The 17,570-nt window shown below is 37.8% G+C and overlaps 1 protein-coding gene across 1 annotated transcript; it reads right to left on the bottom strand.

Moving 5' to 3' along the window:
* Window positions 1–12,917: 12,917 nt before the first annotated feature.
* LOC141250445 (uncharacterized) lies at window positions 12,918–15,333 on the bottom strand. The gene is made up of 8 exons (XM_073669971.1): window positions 15,307–15,333; window positions 15,142–15,207; window positions 14,201–14,647; window positions 13,950–14,138; window positions 13,605–13,840; window positions 13,347–13,471; window positions 13,150–13,222; window positions 12,918–13,008 (listed from the first exon to the last, which is right to left on the bottom strand). The coding sequence occupies exons 1-8, from the start codon at window positions 15,331–15,333 to the stop codon at window positions 12,918–12,920; spliced, it is 1,254 nt and encodes a 417-aa protein (XP_073526072.1).
* Window positions 15,334–17,570: the final 2,237 nt, after the last annotated feature.

Below are 17,570 nucleotides of genomic sequence, written 5' to 3'. Positions count from 1 at the left end.
GGCTTCTCCTTGGTGGTGCGATAGAGTGCTGGCGTTCGGAGTTTGCAAGGATGAAGGAAGGAAAGGAGGAAGAATTTGAATTATAGTGGAAGACCAATTGAAGAATGGGAAAATTGGTTTTAAATGACATGGGAAGGAAAATTGAAGAAAAGAAAAGTTAGAGTGGGGGATTGTATATAACAACGAAGACCTGGAACAACAAACAAACATAACTTTAATGAGGGCAATTTTGTAATTTGCTAACGGAATTGATTTAAAGGGTGTGTTAAAATATTTGTTTGTATAAGGGGTGGTTGTGGTAGAATTGACCTATTTAAAGGGTGGTTTTCGAAAGTTTTCTCTTATTTTTATTCCCTTTAATTGGAGACTATATAAGCCTTAGGAAATTAGGTTAGAATCATCTTGACCTCATTATTCTTTTGCCACATTCATTTAGTTAGAACTCAGCAGCAGCCAAGAAGAAATCTTCCACCTTTATTCCACTTTCATCATCCTCCCTGGTTTGTTTTCCCATCATTCATCCATATTATTCATTGCTTTCGATGGCTATGTCTGGGTAAGTTCTCTATAGTTCACTCTTAAGGCTGAAGCCATTGTTCTAGGTTTGTTGTGAGAATTCTTATGTTTATGTTCTAAAGTTAATTTCAGGATTGTTTTATGATCTCTTGTGCTTTATTGATTATATTGATTGATATTGATTTTATCTAGGTTGCAAACTAGGTTAATTATTATCCATCATATTGCTAGGCTTGATAATTCGATTTGAAAAGTCTTGTCTTTAGGTAACGAGCAAAATTTGAATAGACTATTTGTGAGTGCTTATTGTGTAGAGATTATAAACCTGTGTCGAGTATCGGCGATTTGCCAATGATATTTCATAGGCCCACTTATCTTTGATCTTTATGTTGTTGTGCTTTTGAACCTTGGCATTTCCTTGGTTATTGCTTACAATAAGAGTTTCTAGGACTATTTGGACTAGTTGCTATTTACGAACAAAGAGTAGGACAACCAAATTAACCAATTCAGAATATAAATTAATAGAATTCGATGATCAACATTCCAACTGAATAATGCGCTGATGCTAGAAAGAGTGAGCTTCATAATCATAATTGTTTACAACCCAACCAACATTGCTTTTACATTTGCTCAATTACTTAGTTACTAAGATTACACATAAAAAACCCCATAGTTACTACTTGGTAGCACCATAGGAAATAAACTATCGTTCTAGCTCTCTTGGGATTCGACCCTTGCTTACCGCTTTACTAGTGGATTTGTTAAGTTGGGTATCTTTCATAGGCACAACGACCATTAGTCGCCCATCAATGCTCCACCTGAATACTTGATTTTTGTTGACTCTCAATAGCAGGACTACCAGAAGAAGCATCATGCAACATCGCACACTGATTAAACACAATATTTATACTAATAACAACTTCGTAAGTTTCAGGATTCCGCGACTTATAGCCCTTAACACTAGACTTGAAACCCGGAAAATGTACTTAACAACTCTTGGCTCTAACTTGCCATTATTAACATGAGCATAAGCAGTGTAACCAAATACTTTCAATTCTGAGTAATTAGCAGGAGAACCATACCGTACCTCAATCGGCATCTTCTTGTCAATAGCAATGTGGGGGGAGCAGTTAAAACGGTAACATGTTGTTGGAGCAGCTAATCCTCGACGAAGACTAGCATTTGACAATATACAACAAGCCCTGGATATATAATGGTTTTGTTCATGCGCTCAACAACTCCGTATGGTTGAGGAGTATAAGGAATGGTGTAATTCCTGACAATTCCTTCTAACTTGCAGTAAGACTCAAAAAAATTGAGCAAAATTCCATACCATTATCAATGAAAAACTTCTTTTCCTTCTTTTTAATCTTTTTGTCAACCATAGTTTTCCACTCCTTGAAAGATGAGAATGCTTTTGTTTACTCTTCAAGAAATACGGCCAAACTCTTCTAGAGAAATCATCAATGATTGTCATCATATGAAGAGCACCACCAATGGTTTTCCTAGTAGGCCCCCATAAATCAGAATGCACATAATCAAGGATGTCTTTTGTTGTATGAATAGAAGTGTTGAACTTCACTCTCTTATGCTTGACAAAGATAAAATACTCACAGAATTTCAACTTCTCTGAGTTGTAACCATCAAGAAGACCTCTTTTATTTCGCTCAGTCAAACCTTGCTCACTCATATGCCCAAGGCACATATCCAAAAGACTAGCATAATCAATAACAATATTTTCATAAAAAAAATAGCAAGAACAACATCACCTGAGATAGTAGTACCCTGAAAATAATAAAGTCAATTGTCTTGCCTTAGGTTACTCTTCATCACGATAAGAGAACCACTAGAAACCTTCAAGACTCCATCTCCACTTGAGTACTTGTAGCCTTTCTTGTCAAGATCACTAAGAGAGATTATATTTCTCTTCATCAAGGGAATAAAAGGAACATCTAACAATGTTTTGATTACACCATCAAACATCTTAATTTGAATAGAACTAATTCCTTCCATTTTACAAGCTGAATCATCACCTATTAAAACTGAACTGACACCACTAACTGATTCAAACATGGTAAACCAGTCTTTGTTCTAACACATGTGGAAAGTATTTGCAAGACTTGAACTTTTCCTTGGATTTAGAACGATCCTTATTGCTATTCGAGCCCTTGTCTTTTGTTCTACCACGAACGGACAAATTTTTTACTATGAACTAGAGCCATTAGAAGACACCATCAGTTTCATTTTCCCTTTAGCGTGCAATGCAACATAAACATCATTAAGATTGTGGGTATCATGACCATATAAATATTATCTCTGAAATTAGAATATGATCCAGGCAACGAGTATAGCAAGATTAATATCAAATCGTCATTATCATACCTAACTTCCATAGTTACCAAATTAGAGACTATTTCCTTGAAACCATAAATGTGATCTAACAAATTACCTCCCTCTTGAAGCTGGTGGAGAAACAATTTTTGCTTCAAATGCATTTTTCTAGTGAGATCATTTGTCATACAAATCAACTCCAATTTCAACCAAAGAGTCGCGACGCTCTTCTCCTTTAGAACCTCTTGCAAGATGTTGTTATGTAGAAGGAGTTGAATTTGAGATAGAGTCTTTCGACCCTTTCTCTTTTTATCCTCGAATCATTCCTCCAGTTTCTTGTTCTAGAGACCATCTAAATCCTCATCATAATCATTTTATGCTAACAAAGCTCGCATTTTTACTTGTCAAAGCGAGAATTGAGTACTCCTATCCAACAACGAAAGATCGTATTTCAGAGTCACCATGTCGATCAGGCTCAAAACAAACCTCGCTCTGATACCACTTGTTAATAAAAAGAATAATCAAATCGACAAGCAAAACGGAAACGAAAAACGATCAAAACAGGGAATACACAAGATTTACGTGGTAACCCTTTCGGGAAAATACCATGAATACAAGCACCAGGTAAATTACACTAAATGAAAAGATGGCGTGTTTACAAGAGGTTAGAACTAAAAAAGCTCAAGCTTAAATAAAGAGCTACGCACTTAGCGTCCTCAACAGCAAAATCAAAAGAGCAACTAAGGGTCCGTTCGGCAAACTAGCTGAAATTGTTGTTTCTATCTAGCTGAAATAGGGTAGCTGAAATAAAGTGGGTGAAAAGTAGCTGAAAAGTGATGGTAGATGAAATTAAATAAGCTAGCTGAATGTTAGAAGTTAAAAAGAGTATTTGGTAAAATGGGTAGATGAATTATAAAGGGTTTAGGATCGAATTACCAAAAAGCCCCCATTAAACATGTGACAAGCACGTGACCGGCTGCCCTCATTATACACAATTGGCATTGAGCGATTAAGGGCTATTCTTCAACCATCTTCCTCCGGCGAACTGTTGCTCCCGATTGTCGAAGAAAGCGACGAAGGGGTCGTTCTCTCCTGACGCCGGCGAATCCAAGTAACCCCTTAAGTGCCTCGTCCTTGTATTTGACTCGATTGTTGAACCTGGCTGTAATTGTTGATTGTTGAACCTGGCTGTAGTGTTCGATTAATATCAGCTTCTTCTTCTTCTTCCTAGTAATACTGCAGTAGTGCTGGATTAATATCAGCTTCTTCTTCTTCCTAGTAATACTACAGTAGTAATCTTTGATTAATATCAGCTTCTTACTGATGGTAATTGAATTCGCATGTACTACATTTATGATTTATTAGAGTTCTATTGTTCTACTGTTTGATTGTGCTTCCATTTTTGTTGTACTCTGTGGGTACATGTGTTTTAGCTGCATGTACAAGGTTCGACAATGTGGTAAAAACTGAACTGTCATTTCATACTGCAGTTATGAGTTTCATTTATTGTGATTAAACATATCAGTTGGTTAGCTATATACATGGACTTCAGCACACTGCAGTTATCTATTTTCTTGTTATGATTGGTTGTAAGACAATAATGTGCCTAGCTAAGCACATGGACTTCTTCAATGGTCTCACTTATGTACATGAACTTCTTCATTTGTTTGTTATGTGTGCTTGTAACACAGTAATGTGGATAGCTATGTACATGGACTTCATGAATGGTCTTTTTTTGTCCCTGGGAGGTACAATATTTATTTCTAGTTTAGGTTTTTAGTCTACCTTAATGGTGGTTTCAGTTTTCATTAATCAGTCATCCATTCTTTAAATGAGGATGGAGCGCACTAATAATGGATGATTTTATCTCATGTTGAATGTGCAATTACAACAAAATTGTTGAGTTAGAAAGCAACATAATTCACAAATATGGCATGTAAACCTCCAAGGGAGAGGGAGAAGGGTAAAGGTAAAGGAAGAGGCAAAAGACAGTCAGGTGGAGATGAAACAGGAAATGATGATGGAGTAGAAAATGAAAGTAAAAGTAAGGCAGTATGGACCGAACCATTACTCAACATTTTGCTGAATATTTGTCGAGATGCTCAGAAAGTTTCGACAACGGACCACCAATTCAAATGGGCAGTGATTACAGCAAGGTTTCAACAACTTACTGAAAATAATTATAACCAGGTAGCTGTCAAGAACAAATTTGACTACGTCAAGGGTCTTTGGAAAAATTGGAACAACCTGAGGTATATGGAAATTGGTTGCGGATGGGATCCTGAGACAGGCCGTGTCGAAGCATCAAAGGAGTGGTGGGAGAAGAAGAACAAGGTAATAAATTAGTAATGCTTGGTTAGGTGTTTTTTTTGAATTTATCCCTTCATGTTTAGCTGGTTTTTTCTCATACCAGGAGAGTGACAAGTACAAGCGCTTTCAGCACAAAGGAGTGGACTCTGCGACAAGTGAGTTGTGGGATCATGTGTTTGGCTTCACCACTGCAACAGGACGACATTGTGTGTCTCCTTCTATGGAACCTCAGTATCAAACTGCACTAGCCCTTATGCCGGTCCACCCTCCCAATGTTTAAAATGACAGTGACAGTCTTATTGACATGGATCAGAGGCTTATAGACGAGGTCAATCAAGAAGCCCTGGACAACATCGGTTTAGAAGATAATGATTTCCTTGAACAAGTCCACAATCTTGTTACAGGTGTCAGTTCAAGTCCGAAAACTTCTAAGAGTGGCCCCTCCCAATCTGGTTCACAGAAGGAACGAAAGAGGTCCAAGTCTAGACCATATATGGAACGCTTTGATAGGATGGAGGAAAGAGGTGAAAAAATGTTGGCATTGTGACAGGAAGAGATCAACAGCTCCTCAGTTGTGAAGGGGGACACACCATCAAGAGCAGACGAGCAACAAGATGCCATGGCTTCCTTGAAGGAGTTAGTTGATGAAGGGTTGGTTAAGGAAGGGACTGAAATATGGTGTTTTGCTTTAAGTGAGTTTAGGAAACCAGAGTCATGCATGGCCTTCCTGAATGTAGACAAAAGTGAGATGAGAGTATTATGGTTACACTACGAGTTGAAAATCCACAACGCACGTTTGGGTTTGAATTAGAGTTTTGTACTTGTTTTCTTGTGTGCTTGTATTAAACCACTTTAAGGTTGTCCTGTGTGCTTGTAAGACAATAATGTACTTTACAGACGAAAGACTTTGTTGTTGGAACGTGTTTCTAAGATTGACTATTACGTATTTTGTTTATGTTTTGTTCACCGGTTACTTTACTTTGTTAGGTGCGTAGGTCAATGAGGCTTCATGTTGATGGGGTTAGAGGTGCGAGTAGACGATCGAAGATGAGGGCGGTTCAGTGGATAAATTATATGGATGAGTTTGGTAGTATGATGCTTGATCATGGTCAAAAGTATCTTGATAAGATTACCTGCTACACCTCAGCGTTAACAGGAGAAGCTTGGATGAAGGAGGTGATGGAAGGAGAATCTAGTGTTAGGTGCATCCAATCATTCAGGATGGAGGCACATGTGTTGAAGTGCCTTTGTGAGGAGTTATCAGACAATCATGGCTTGAAAAATTCAAGGCACATGTCAGCTCTAGAAAAACTTGGCATCTTTCTCAATATAATTGCACATGGGATGTCGAACAGAGAGGGTTGTGAGAGGTTTCAGCAATCAGGGGATACAATTAGTTGTGCTTTCCATGAAATCTTGGACGCGTTTACTGGCCAACGAAATGGGTGGAACGGGCTTAATCGGAAACTGATAAGACCTCATGATCCTAAATTTTCGTCTACATCAAAACATGTTACAAATGACAAACGATTCAAGCTGTTCAAGGTGAAATTACATTCATTTCTTAATAATTTCATACCTTTTCATTGTTAAGACTATAATTTTTGTTCTTGTGATAGGGTGTTATTGGGTGTATTGATGGAACTCACATAAATGCTTCGATCCCAGTAGATCAGCAAATACCATACAGAGGACGAAAGGGCATGTGCACATTCAATGTAATGGCGGTTTGTGATTTTGACATGTACTTTACATACATTTCAGCTGGATGGGAAGGTAGCGCACACGACTCTCGTGTATTCGACCACGCCATTACTACTCCAGAAATGAACTTCCCACATCCTCCTAACGGTATAGTCGTTTAGTTTCGCACTAGTAATACAATGTGTAATTTAACATTTTACATTGTTGTTTAATAGTGGCTTTGGTCGAACAGGCAAATACTATTTGGTTGACAAGGGATATCCTGATCGGGAAGGCTACATGGTTCCTTACAGCGGGGTGAAATATCACCTCCCTGAATTTCAAACGGAAGAACCGAAGACAGTGAAGGAAACATTTAATAGAAGTCACTCATCACTACGTAATTGCATTGAACGTTGCTTCGGGGTCTTGAAGAAGCGATGGAAGATTTTGCACGGTTTGCCAACATATAGCATATCTACTCAGATTGACATCATCAACACATGTTTTGCACTGCATAATTGGATCTTAGAGCACAAGAAGCTTGACAATTATTTAGAAGAAGATGAGGAAGAAGACGAACATTATGACGTGTTTGGCCAACCAATCTCGAGCATGACAGAAGAGAGGAACTCATCTCTTCCAGGTGGAATGAAGGGAATTAGAGATGACATTGCTAGAAAACTGTTTCGAATGAAAGCGTGGAAACGAAACTGATTGCAATGTCCTAGTTGGTCTAACTTTTGGTATTAACCTCTGAACATGTTCTTGTTAAAAATACTAGTTGGTGTAAATTTTGGTATTGGTTGTAAGGTAAACGTGTACTTGGTGTTGACTTTAAAACTTCATCAGATGTATGGTTAAACTTTTGGTATACATCATGCTCTCAAAACTTCAGCAGATTCAGCATTAGAACCAGTTACAACCACTGTTCTAACACCACCACCATGCAAAACATCAAAACTTCAGCAGATTCAAAATAAACACATGGAACCGAGTACAACCACTGTCATAACACAACCAGGAAACACTGAAGAAGCAGATTCAGCACGAAGGTGAAGTCGAGGGACATGAAGAAGCAGGTTCAGCACAGGAACCAGTTACAACCACTGTCATACCACAACCAGGAAACACTGAAGAAGCAGATTCAGCACGTAGGTGAAGTCGAGGGACATGAAGAAGCAGGTTCAGTACAGGAACCAGTTACAACCACTGTCATACCACCACCATGCAATAAAACAAAGTAACAACCAATCTTCAGAATAGGATGCAGATTCAGCAATAGAACCAGTTACAACCACTGTCATAACACAACAAGGAAACACTAATTTATATTAATTAAACCTTAACAGTCATACATAACCTTGACAACTGACGAGAAACACAACTGAACACCAATAGAACAACCACTCATAAACATCAGACTTAAACAATTGTCAGAAAACATAAAATACACCTCAAAAGCACACATAAAAACCACTGTCATAACACAACCATGCAACAATACACAACTGAACACAACAGAACAAACACAAATATCATATTACAGAGGGATCATTCTTCTTTCTCCATATCATCAGTCCTTGAAGATACGCATCTTGTACTGGGGAAATCCATCTATTGGTGTTGACCTCTTGAAAAGGACGACGTCATACATCTTAACATCGTTGTCGATGACAAAGTCTCTCCACCCCATGCCCAGCCTGCACTGCATGTTGCTGAATTTTACCAGTACAGGCCACTGTTGCCCATTGAGGGTCAGGATGATGCAGGCATTCTTGGATAGGTACCTCTCGCCATGATCAAATGGCAGTGGCTGCGTAGAAGATAACCAAATATTAGAAACAGTAAATAACATAACAAATTATGGAAAAAAAATCTCTCCAATACCACACGAAAGTCGCCCTCAACAAAGCTCCTTTTCATGGATACCACGAAGGTGGTATCCGGGTTCTGTATTTTCTCAACAACTCTCTCCTTTGTTGCCTTTGGAGTGGGTACCCTGGCAACATTAGCGCATGATTCTTGCCTTACTCTCAATATTTCTCGTACCGCCTAATCTATCTCATTGCCGTCTGATGACTCGGAGGTAGACTTGGAGGGTGATGAGGAAGAGGCCAGAAGAACAGGTGAATCATACATTGTGGGAAGGGGAGTAATTCGGAGAGTTTGGGGTGATAGAGGTGGTGTTAGTATGTAGTCTGATGGGGTATTTATAGCAACCAAGGGATGAGTCATGCAGTATCCAGTGGTTGCATATAATACACATCAAGAATTGCAACATTTTAAGCAAACCGAGACTGCATTCAATAGATGGCAGCCTTTATTGGTTTGACCAACACAGTAAAGCATGGTTGGACTGCACTGAGATTCTCTGTCTGAACTCAGTAATGTACCAGTTTAAGGAACCCAATAATTCAAATTTGTAAGGTAACGTGCACTAAACACACCACAATGCAACATTTCAATATCATAACAATAGTTTTCATCCATAGTAGAGGTACACAACAACATACAGGTCAATCAACATATGAATCCTAACATATGAAAATATAAAAACACCCAACATTCCTAAACTCACTTGTTAAAGACAATGGCTAGACATATAATAGCAACCACAACAATCAACCTATTGGAACTACTCATCCTAGTAATAGCTTGGTTTCCTGCATTCAAATCTTGTTCAAGCTTTGTGTTTTGAATCTCTAACTGTTTTATCTGATTCACCAGTTTAGATATTGTGGCTTCTTTTTTTGCATCATATGGACCATCAATCCATTGGAATAAATTACAACCATTTGATACTCCACTTGTATACAGTGAGCAACTTTTGAACCTTCGTCCATAATTCTTTGGTGTATGAGTTTTCCTAACTCTAACACTCAAATCACACCAACAATTACCTTCACTCTGAGAGGTGTATGACCCAGATTGTGATGACATTGTAAGAGGAAGTATTGAATTCCACAATCTACAAACATTCATATCCAAAATTACAACCTAATCAATCAAAATGAAATTCACAAGCTAATTGACAAACTAATTGACTTCCTATATTAATAGCAAGTTTTGACAAACAGATCCTATTAACCGACTGCAACTAGATTTCAACTAAATTTCAACCAAATTATCAGCATACGAACCCTACAATCCCAAATAGATCCTTCAATTCGAATCTGTAATAGCATAAGGTTTCAAAATTATCAACATACGAACCCTACAATCCCAAATACGTAACATATTTTCCCCAAACCTAACCCTATTAACCGATTGCAACTAGATTCCCCAAACCTAACCCTAGAAGCCATTTTTCACCACATCATGAGATAGAGTATTTAGCTGAAGGGAAAATCTGGGATTGATGCGTAGGGGATGAAACCAGGGAGAATGGGAGAGACGAAGGAGCAAAGAGCAAGGAGATGGGAAAATAGCCCGATCATATGTGTTATTTCCTTTTTCAAGCTTCGACAGTCCTGTTTGGGATATCGGGGGTTTGCTGAATTATTTTAGCAACCTTCTAAACCTACAGCAAACACATCAGTTAGATATGAGAGAAAAATTCATTGTCAATTCAATTCAGCTTTGTGAATTCAGCAAGAGATGAAGAAGAGAATGTGAAAACAGAACAACAGATTTCTTTACACAAATGTACCACTAAGATGCCTCTACATGAATGATGGAGTACAGTATTTATAAATAAACATCAACAATGCAAAAAAGTACAATACAAGGAACCCAACAACCTAACAGAATTACAGTAGGAGGCACGTGCACAGTACTTGGTTATAACAACCTTAACAGAATCTTGCAGCTGGACATTTCATACAAACTATCAGCCGTCATACAAACCATTCCAGTTTAAAACCATTGCTACAATCACCTGTCATACAAAAATTTCATACAAACTATCACCTGTCATACAAACTATCACCTGTCATACAAACTATCACCTGTCATACAAACCATTCCAGTTACAAACTATTACCTGTTGGTGAAGTCACAGAGTAAGCAATAATAAACACCTCTCACACAACAAAGTGTCAATCAGCTTGATTTCATACAAACTAACCATTTCAAACCATTGCTACAATGACCATGTTCATGTTCTACATTGGTTAAACATCCTAAGTTGAGCTGCTACATGTTCTTTAAAACAACCAAAATGGGCAGCTACACACGCTACATTAGACCCAAAAAGAAGAGCTACATGTTCTACATTACACACATTGGCTCCCTACATTACAACCAACAGATATAAGATCACTACGAGTAATGCGATAATAAGGAGGCTACCAGTCCACACTACACACTTCATAAACCTCTTCATCTCATCACGCTCCAAACAAACCATCACATGGGTTGTTGTGATCTTGCTAACAGTGTTAGCAAGATCATCATTCGTCTTCTCAGCAGCTTCCAGTTCAGATTGAAAATACTGCTCGTACATCTGATCAACCACTTCAGTCGTGATGTGTGAAGTATTGAGTCTGTGTGTGTGGGGTGGAGATGGTGCAGGTGAACCAATCCTGTCGCACTCCTACCACATTTCAAAACAGTAACACAAACAATTCAATAGAGGCTTAAAAGAGATGCTTGCCAAAATTTTACCTAACCTATTTCATAATGACATCCTATATCACATTCCTTAATTTTGACTTACAAATTGGTTAGATAACCTCGTGGACCCGTTTGAGTTCGGGATGTAGTTGGTCATTGTCTCTATCACCTCACTTGGCAGCCTTCCAAACTACCGGTCCAATTCTAGTTCTTCCTCGAGCAAGGCCATCGCCTCATACTCTGTAGTGAAACATTCTGATGTGTTTGACATCCTGCAGTAAAAGAGTCTGATTTGTTAGTCATCGAAGTGTACACATCATGAAACTATATGAATGTGATCAAAGTTTAGAAATCAAAGTTACACATCCTGAAATGCACATCAGTATTCAGTACAAGCCATTAGTTTCTCTCAATCTATCTCACCCTAACACATAATCCCTTCAGTCAAAAACAATATTTCAATAACACCTCAGCACTCAGCAACCAAATATTCAACATTCATCAAGCTCAGCTCTTACAATGCCCGTTTCGTTGATTTATATCAGTACAGAAGATCGAATCAATAAAAACACTAAGTCATTGTCGATCACTGAAGAACCCAGAAATGCGAAAGTGGAGAAGTAGGGTTTACCTTTTCAGTTGCAAACTGGAAATCAAAGAGGATACAATGCCTGGGACTGAAGGCTGAGGTCTCCTTGTCAATTCAAATCGAGAACGGACCCAAATTGTTCAACCCAGAAAACCAACAACAAAAAACAACCCAGAATGAGAGAAATCGAATGAGGAAGAGAAGAGAAACAACAATAAATCGGAACTTCGAACCTGAAGGAAAAAAATAGCCTCTGATCAGCTGAATTCGGAGGGCAGTATGGTCTAGGAATTTGCAGTCCAGCTAGCTGAATTACCACAATCCGACCCCCCCCCCCCCCCCCCCCCAAGCTTGCCAACTTTTTCCCAATTTCAGCTCCATCTTTTTCAGATAGTTGAATTTGGGGCAGCTGGGAATTTTGGGGGAAGAAATGCGTTCGGGAACTGTATGTGGCACAAGCTAGCTCAAAAGCTAGCTTTTTGAACAAATAAACTCTGTGTCGAACAGAGCCTAAGTGAAATGTAATATGCGGCATTGTAGCTGCTCTTCAAACATTCAAAGAGCAAAAACAGTAGGGCTATTAATTAATCACGTGGCTTGCACATGAGAATAAGAAGTTGGATGGCTTTGATAAAAGCCCAGACCAATTCAACCCAATTTAGAATTAGGATCAGCCCAAAACAACAATAATATAATTTTCATATTTGTGTTTTTATTAGTTGGTTATATATTTATTTGTATATTTAGTATGGATAGTCTTATCACACGTGAGAGTTTCGAGTCTCTCTTTTGATGAAAAGTGTTCAGTCTCTCCTTACGGTGGGTGGTACTGAGTCCCCTTTTCAGATGAGTACTAGTTGGACTCATGTGTTACGAGAGATGCAAACAAGAATTTAAGGTGATACTTATTTCTTGTGTACAATCTGGTGGATCAAATTATGATCTTCCTCCTAGAAACTTGTGTAGAAGACTGTACAATGAGATAACGATGAATTAAATGAGGGTATGCAAAAGTGGTAGATCTAGTTTATAAGATTTGCAATTCTTGAATGATACTTTTATTTGATTATCTTAGACTTATATGTATTATGTTGATACATATCGTAATTACCTTATAGTTAATTATAAATAAATTAATTTGTTTTCTTAAAAAAAGTATTTACTCAATATTTTTGCAAGGAACTAAGTATCTCATGCTAGTTAGATAATGCACTCTGTAGTCTGAAACTACCGAGTCTTACATTGACATAAAAACGAAAACACACCAACTTTTTTATGGTTGGGGTTAAAGGTATTATGTACATACAAATACAAACGAAGTAGGTCGTATACGTACTAAATTATTCAACCCATTTAGTACCGTCTATCACCCTCAAGCTCGTAAAAAGCTCGGCTTCTTCTGGTGTAAGGCTTCGCGACCAATCAACCCTTTCCGACCTATTAGCTCCTGGTCCAAAGCATCCATATTCGCCGTAATACACCGTCCTACATATAAAATACGTAGAATGAATTATACTAAGGATCTGTTTGGATCACATGCTGTAATACATTATAGTACATTTACTTTATAATACATTATCGCGTACTAATATTTATATGTACCAAAATTTACGCTTACCTGCGCCTTTTTGGTTTGCCCCAATCGTCCCAACCATAAGGCAAGACCACAGACGACATATATGAGTAGGCAAACACAACTCTAGCGTACGCTCCCCATGGCCTCCCTAAAACGCAACTTTTTAGTCCGGTTACTTTGCACATTATGAAGTAGAAACCAGTGTTTTGTGCCGCCGACTCCCTTCTTTGCGCTGTTATAGCTCCGTCACCCTCCGATATCGAGTGCAAATGGCATTTCTACGCGAACAAAAAGGTCGAAAACAATTCAATTTTTTCAAAAAAAGAAAAACGGGCAACTTTAAATATTTCATATAATTAATGAGACTAACATTGTAAACATTTATACCTCGAACTGAGAAGCTGCATTGCCGAAGATGAAATCCGTACCACCCTCAATGTAACAGTTTTTATAGTAATGCCTTCCTGACTCGTCCAAAAGCGTATCTTGATACGACAGAATGCGACACCCGTAGAACGCTGCCTTATCTCCCGTCACTCTTAATGCCACGGCTTTCGCCCCTTCTCCGTGGGAGTTCTGTTACATTATAATTCTCAGTTGACAGTGTTTCCAAACAAGGCTATTTAGTCACGGTTTACCTGAAAAGTAATGTAACGGCCGACGAAGTTAGAGGCAAAGACGGTAACGGTAGCTGAATGATGAATGTCTCCGCTATCACCCCACGTTATAACGGTTACGTTAGCCTTTCTACCACTCAGCGTTATGAACTGCTTGTTTGCAGGAACCACCACTTTTTCCCGGTAAGTTCCCGGTTCAACCCGAATGAAAACCGGGTCAGAGTTACCTGACGGAATGGAGTCCACGGCATCTTGTATTCTCTTGTAATCTCCCAGCTTTCCCGTAACGTCCACTGTTATATGACGCCGTTTGGGGTTTGCTCCTGTGGTCACTGTCACCAAGCAGCTAACTATGACGAAAATTGTGAAACTTGGGTAGAATTTCGGGGAGATCGCCATTGATTTCTGGCGGAGTTTATGTGCATTAATGAAAGAAATGCTGTGGCTTTCAGGTTTACTTATACTTGTCTTAGTGAGTTAAGAAAACAGATTATGTGGGAGTGGACATCTATCGTGCTATTTATCAAATAAAGTAGCAGTTTTTTCTTGGTTCAAAGTCAAAAACAGTTCCATGAATTGAAGAGATTTCTTTATGTTTTGGGTTTGGCAACAGAGAGCGAAGATTATGCGTGATTGATCTGAATTTGCAATAATAAACTGGTCAATAGATATGGTTATGTGTTATTAACTGATTTTTGACATATGCTGATAATTTTAGTTTAAATATGTGTTTTTGATGCATTGACCCATGACAAGAAACAATTTTTATGTGGTAAAGTTCATGTAATTTGTAGAATAAAAATGTGTACACGTTAAGTCAGAAACTTTCTTTATATGTGGTACGGTTCCTAATTAGTGTTGACTTGTGTTTTGTAGCCTAACTAGTGGTATGTATATACTACTATTGCCTAATTGTGTGTGTTTATTGTTTACTTGGCTTGATTTCTATTTTGATTACTCACTTTTTTCGGCTGCTGATACCGGTAATGGTTCACCTCTTTGGTTTCTTGTTGTTTGACCACTTGTCGCTTTTGAATGTCACAAGTCAACGAAATTATAACAAGTCAGCAAGAATGCACCAACTAGTAGAGATGAATATTTTATTAGGATATTTTTACTTATTGTACAATTCTTTTTTCTAGTCGTTGTACCATGTCTCGTTATGAGTGTGTATAGCACGCCTTGTCATGATCCACAACCACTTGCCTTGTCATGCTTGAATAGGGATACAACCCGTCACGAGGTATTCTGCACTACTAGAAAAATGGCTTGTTAGCCCGGGCGTTTAAGGGCATAGAGTCCGGATATAGCCAAAAACTGTCCGGGCTTCAGGTCTTTGGGCTAAAAAGTATAGAGCCCGGAGCACCTTTCCCACACGCCCGGGCATATAGTTGCAAGAGAGCACGCTTGACAGAGTTTGTTTAGCCCGCACGTATTTCACCCAAACCCGGGCTCTATAGATAAATAGTGCACTGATAAGAGATGCTTTTGAGCCCATAACTCTCTTATTCACTATCCGGGCTGTATACTCTTATCGAGAAAAACCAATTTTTACCCAATATACAAATTCACCTTCATGTATACATCAACATTAATAATTAAAAATTGCAACACTGTACAGCACACATTAATAATCTTAATTATATAATATTAATCAAAATATCATACATCATTACTTTAACATCCAACACACAATATAATTGTTCATTTAATTTCATAGTTCTAATTTGATTGATTGTCTTCCTACAAATGAATTTCAACATTGTTTTATAATTCCAAATTCACCTTCATAAGATAAATCATTCTTGACATTTAACATCCTGCAAATGAAAATAAACATATTACACAATTATAATAAAATTTCAGGAACATAGGAGGATTATGTCAACATGTCATCGGAAACATAGGAGGATTATGTCAACATGCTAAAAATTGATCATGTTGCTGGAATTCATGCTTTACAGCTGGAATTCATGCTAAAAACTTCATTATGTTCAGTATAGAATCGGTGCAGCATAATAAAATTAACTTTTTCAGCATAAGTGTGAAAATGTTCAGATTAACTTTTTCAACATTCCAGCAAAGGTAATTAAGTTTCTAGTTTATCTTAGGTTTATTGAGCAACCCATAGAAATTATTGGATACTGCTAACCATTACTCTAACATCCCTAACAGTACTCTAACTTTTGCATGACAGTTTCTTGTTTAAATAAGTTTCAAACATACCGATGATTTCTTCTACTGAGCAACTCCTAGTTGATAACTTTTGCATTACGTTTGCATCTCTAACAGTACTCTAACATCTCTAACAGTACTCTAACTTTTGCATTAGGCTTTGTGTTAATGATAGATATTATCATACCGTATCTTTAAAGGATATAAATTATATTAATTGAATATTTAAAGGTCATTTTATACCATACCTAATATTATCTTCCATGGTTGATCGATGCTAAAAATGATAAATTGAAGATAGAGAGAAGTTACCAAAATTAAAGGGGCATCTACCTGTTTCTTCAGAGAACTCAACACAGGTTGCTGAATCATCATGATACTGGCAGAAGTTGCAGATTGCAAATAATACCTATGGGAATTGCAACATCAGATTCAACAATGAGGCAATATAACATATTGAAAAGGAAATTCATAGATTGTGGTAATAACTCCAATGACCCATCCGTGTTCTGTGGCTACAAACTTATATTACATTTTTGCTTTTGTCAATTTTAAAGCCATAGAAAAAATTTCTATTCACTCATGAGTCCCGAGATGAAACAAAATTTTCTATTCACTCATGAAATTTCTTTCCACATTCCTTTTCACTCAATTCAGAAAAAGAGAAGTTCAAAAAACTAAAAGAAAGAACCTGTAAACGTAACCATTACAACAAATAGCATAGGCCACTGAATCGTCCTGGAAACAACGATCAAGCAGCCGGGCGCTTCCGTGGAAATTTAGCCTAAGCACAGAGCCACTTACATCAAACAGTCGAAGATTCTGCCGTAAAGAAAGAAAGAGTTTCAAAATTGAAACCTAAAAAAAAGGGTCGCAATTAAAAACACAGTCAAAATCTCCTCAACAAAACAAGTATTTATCTTGACTGGACTCATATCTGTAGTGCTCATATTTTTGACATCGTTTCCAAGGAGATACAGAGAATGGGCAAGTACAGAAGCGGCAGATACAATGGATGTGGAGTTTATGTTTGATGTAGAAAAATGAAAGCTAGAACTTCAAAATAGAAACTTAAAGATGTGTAAGAGAACTGGGAGATGATATTTACTTTCAGAAATCATCAAGGCAACCACGATTGTAGTTGTTTTCATATGATGTATCTAAATCTGAAAAGTCACTAAATTAATAAGTGCATGAAAGCATAAATTGTCTTATG

The sequence above is a fragment of the Phyllobates terribilis genome, unplaced genomic scaffold, assembly GCF_046119375.1.
Source record: "Phyllobates terribilis strain yellow unplaced genomic scaffold, ASM4611937v1 Scaffold_5705__1_contigs__length_49765, whole genome shotgun sequence".
Classification (NCBI taxonomy): domain Eukaryota; kingdom Metazoa; phylum Chordata; class Amphibia; order Anura; family Dendrobatidae; genus Phyllobates; species Phyllobates terribilis.
The sequence above is the reverse complement of the archived record's forward strand: the minus strand, read 5'-3'. Positions and strand labels throughout refer to the sequence as shown.